This window comes from Salvelinus fontinalis, chromosome 34 (assembly GCF_029448725.1).
Source record: "Salvelinus fontinalis isolate EN_2023a chromosome 34, ASM2944872v1, whole genome shotgun sequence".
NCBI lineage: Eukaryota > Metazoa > Chordata > Actinopteri > Salmoniformes > Salmonidae > Salvelinus > Salvelinus fontinalis.
Genome location: NC_074698.1, coordinates 29,948,362 through 29,952,887, shown reverse-complemented (window position 1 = coordinate 29,952,887; position 4,526 = coordinate 29,948,362). Strand labels below are relative to the sequence as shown.

The 4,526-nt window shown below is 45.0% G+C and overlaps 1 protein-coding gene across 1 annotated transcript in view; it reads left to right on the top strand.

The window, feature by feature from the left end:
• The window catches only part of LOC129832787 (extracellular serine/threonine protein kinase FAM20C-like), a gene marked incomplete at its 5' end in the record, with an annotated part of 15,653 nt that extends 11,511 nt beyond the window's left edge, over positions 1-4,142 (top strand). Inside the window, 2 exons of the mRNA XM_055896786.1 lie at positions 379-438; positions 1,011-4,142. Of these exons, the coding sequence (XP_055752761.1) occupies positions 379-438; positions 1,011-1,296 (346 nt within the window). The remainder of the gene's footprint in view (positions 1-378; positions 439-1,010) is intronic.
• Positions 4,143-4,526: the final 384 nt, after the last annotated feature.

Here is a 4,526-nt window from a genome sequence, read left to right as displayed (position 1 = left end):
TAAGCAACAGCACATAGCAACAGCTCAAAGCAAAGGCATAACAAATGTTTTAAAGGTATTTTTAATGTCTGAGGTACACGGTGCATTTCAGAATCAAGCTACAAAGGCATGTAGCAAAACTCTCAGTCCCTGACGGTCACACTCAATGGGAAGGGAATGTGAGTGGAATGTTCAATGAGAATAGAATGTTCAGGACTCTGGAGCTTTCAGTCTGAGGGCTTCTTCACTGATCCTGAGAGATGTACTGCTGTTGGTGACTGTGAGACAGACTGTGAGAAACACAGACCAAGGTGTTGTATTATCAGCCAGTGAGTGGTGTTGCTTGGCTCACCTCTCTCCTCTCCTCTCTTTTCTGCTGCTCTCTTCTCTTCTTTGCAGGTTTGGGAAACACTCCCACGACGAGCTCTCCATCCTGGTGCCTCTGAGCCAATGCTGCAGGTCAGTACCTGTTCCTTTACCTCTCTCTCTCTCTCTCTCTCTCCATCATACCACACCTTCCTGTGTAAACTGCTTGCTTGCACAGTTTCACTTTGTCATTACTATTGCACAATTTGCAAGTAGAATTAGTGTGCATTTCTTCTTTTGAAACATGTTTCCCTTTATATTCCTAGTATCCTTACTAGATTTACAAGTGCATCCCTTTTTAAGAAGTCCATCTGTAAAGTAAGACCTCTTGCCTCTCCCCTTCCTCCCTTCACCCACCCTTCCCCCTCCCCTCCCTCTCTCCCCTTCCTCCCTTCACCCACCCTTCCCCCTCCCCTCCCTCTCTCCCCTTCCTCCCTTCACCCACCCTTCCCCCTCCCCTCCCTCTCTCCCCTTCCTCCCTTCACCCACCCTTCCCCCTCCCCTCCCTCTCTCCCCTTCCTCCCTTCACCCACCCTTCCACCTCCACTCCCTCTCTCCCCTCCTCACCCCCTTCCTCCCTTCCCCCTCCCCTCCCTCTCTCCCCTCTTCACCCCCTTCCTCCCTTCCCCCTCTCCTCCCTCTTTCCCCTCCTCCCCGCCCCACAGAGTGAGGAAGTCGACCCACTTGCGTCTGCAGCTGCTCGCCAAGGAGGAGTACCAGCTGAGCCGTCTGATGGAGGAGTCCCTGCTGCGTGACCGCCTCCACCCCGTCCTTATCCAGCCCCACCTGGAGGCCATGGACCGGAGGCTGCGCCTGGTGCTCCAGGTCCTGGCTGTCTGCGTGGAGAAGGAGGGCTACAGTAACGTGGTGGAGGTGGACGACCACCACTGGGCTAGAGAAGCCAGAGGGGGCAGGGACACAGCCACCCATAGGAACCCAGGGCACAGGTAGTAAGGCCTGGCTAGGAAGAGAGGGAGATGGGGGGTGGAGGGGTGGTACCGCTGCTTCTCCCGCTTCTCCCAATCCTGGACCTCCAAAGAAACTACCGTAGATGGTGAACCAACCATGGGTGTCTGGTCTCACGGAGAGACTGACTGGATCCTGTGACTGTGCGAGAGCCGCCATTTTGAATTCAGTGAATTCCGAGACTTGCCGCCAATGCCTCTATGGAACCTCCCATGTACGTGTATTTATATATAGGTACTGTTGGTCCACAGATATAGCAGTGAGCTGAGGAGAGAAGAGGCCTGGTCTTTGCTAAGTACCGATGTTTTATTACTTCTCTTGGACATGATAAATAGGGACCATTTTGATTTGACTTTGTTGGTTTTCTTATTTGATGTTTTTTGGGTTGTTTGAATGCGAAGGCTATCATTGTTTGCTCGGCTTAGCGCTAAGCTAGCTACAGTATATTTGTGTTACACAACCAAATGAGATTTTACTTTAACAAGTTAAAATGTGGTTTGAGCTTTATTTATGCACAGTAACTGGAGGAATGGAATATAAGGTTTATAGAGCTTTAATTTCAGAGGGAGTGTATGAAAGAATATGGTATATTATTTATGATAAATGTCAGTGTGACCGTTATTTATCAGTTGCCTCCATGTTCAACCCATCACTATCTATGACTATGCTGAATGCCTCCATTACTATGAGACATTATACCAGAGGCGGTTTACAGTACAGACCTGACCTGCTATTTACTAAGAAATGACATGGTAAAATGGTCATTGTACAGTAATACCCCATTAATTACTACATAAAGTACTCATTTGGTACTTTGGGATTCAAACAAGCATTTATATACACACCGTTTTGATCCAGGTAGTTCCCAGTTGTGGTGAATTTGAAGCATAAAGTGTAGTGAAGCTCCAGCTAGAACTCAGTGATGCCACATCGTTTCCTAATAAGTACCCCCTAAATACCCGTTGAATCAGTACACCATGAAAGAAAGTGCTACCGCTTTCCTTTTCAATAAAGCTTTCAGATCAACGGAAATTCAGTGTTCAAAGCCTGGATGGAAGCAGCTCTCTTAAACAAGGGCTCTTAGAGAAGCACCTCTCAGCAGCCAAGAAGTTGACTAGTGTTGAGTGCCCTTGCCCTCGTCCAATAATATTAGATATCATTCAATCTTTCCATTTCTTTTCATCAAAGCCTTCCATCAAAATGTGTCACTCGTTCATGGTTGGCACTTAAGATAATTGCTGCCCCATTTATTCAGAAATTCGGCCTTTTTGACTGAGGAACTTCTAAATCAATGCTTTGCTGGAATGGCTGGAATGAAAACATGCTGCGTGGTTTACTAGGACATGTTTGTCAAGGACATGAGAATAGCCTTTACAGGAAGTTGTGATAGATGATGACAGTGTGACCGACATGGCTGGAATGTTTGTTTAGATCTCACGTCAGCTGAGCCTCTCTGTTCTGCTCTCAACATGGCAGTCCTGGTTTACAGGATGTGGAGACAAAGGGTACCTCCCAAATGACATCCTATCCCCATAGTGCTCTGGTCAAAAGTAGTGCACTATATATGGAATAGGGTGCCATTTGGGATTCATCAAATAATAATAATACAGGACTAGGTAAATACTGCCATGAGAGAATATCAATCTGACGCTATTCATTTAATTGGCCTTCGAGGTCTTGGTAAAAATCCCCATATAACTTCATATCATGTAACAAATGAGTGCTTTTTGTTGTTTTTTCCCCAAAATATATTATCTCTTTGCTTTATCCCCACGTGAGATTATTTTATTACCAACAATTTCTCACCAGTTTTGCTCACACTTCACGCAGCCTCAAGTTGACGTCAGTAACGCCGGAATTATTATTTTGGAGATGGAAATAGTCTAGTCTCTATCCATGTGGCTGTAAAGATAGGTTGGAACAGTGATTACAGTGTATACCAGTATACAAGTCAGATGCACTACCCCGTTGTCATGTCATTCATCGTTTATACCAACTCAAGTTACCATTACAACACCAAACAAATGTCAAATGCAGTTTTCTGTTACAATCCAGGCTGCACAGTAACGCACAATGTGCCTGTTGTATTGTTCAACGCTTTTCCAAATGAAAATAGGATTTGTCATAACATCTAGAAATGGATGAGGAAATAAGGGGTATGTTCTAAGGCTTTTCTTTTTTTGAAACATTTCTCTTTATGTTTTGGTACTATTTAATGTTATGTCCATTTTATGATCTGAAAAGCTGTCTTTGATTGCTGGAAGCATTGAGCTCAATACAGGCTTTCCATATTCCACCAATAGCCCCTAGAATCTGGCTACGTATGGCTAACCTGGTGCCTGTGCAATGTTGGGTATACTTGAATGTTTCGGGTGGCCATACGACCAGGACTACAACTACATAGAGTTCACACTACAGCTTGTGTGACCTGGATCCTCAGACTAAGTTGAAAGAGTTAACATTATACATTTACGTTTGAGTCATTTAGCAGATGCTCTTATCCAGAGTGACTTACAGTACTGAGTACATACATGTTTGCATACTTTTTTGTACTGGTCCTCCGTGGGAATCGAACCCACAACCCTGAGTTGCTCTACCAACTCAGCCTTCTCCTCCCTTCATACAGCAGCAGTTAAAGGGTTAACTCGGCCCTGGGCGTTGTACTTGCGATTTTCATATTGTCACTGTAAATATCTATAAATATATTGGAAGACCTAAGAGGCTGCAGTGCTGCAGCGATACGCTTCTGTTCTGTTTTCTCCTATTGCATTGTTGCTGTGAACATCTGTTAGCTAAATGATAAAGGTGTGCAATAAAAAAATGACAACAAACAGTGTGTGTGTGTGTGTGTGTGTGTGTGTGTGTGTGTGTGTGTGTGTGTGTGTGTGTGTGTGTGTGTGTGTGTGTGTGTGTGTGTGTGTGTGTGTGTGTGTGTGTGTGTGTGTGTGTGTGTGTGTGTGCATCCGTCAGTCTGAGTGCATGAGTGTTTCCGCATGTGTGTGTGTGCACGGGTGTGTGTGTATCTATCCTTGGAAGTGGGTCAGAATAGGAAATAAGAATTAAAGAGATATTTTAACATCTGGCTAGAGGATCAATGCTTGGCCTGAATAAAGAGAGAGAGGGAGGTCGGTTGTGAATATGCATTTTTCAAAGCCTTAGAAACACAGCCAGCCATCCACACAGACCGTCTGGATGTACTGTATGAGTATTATATG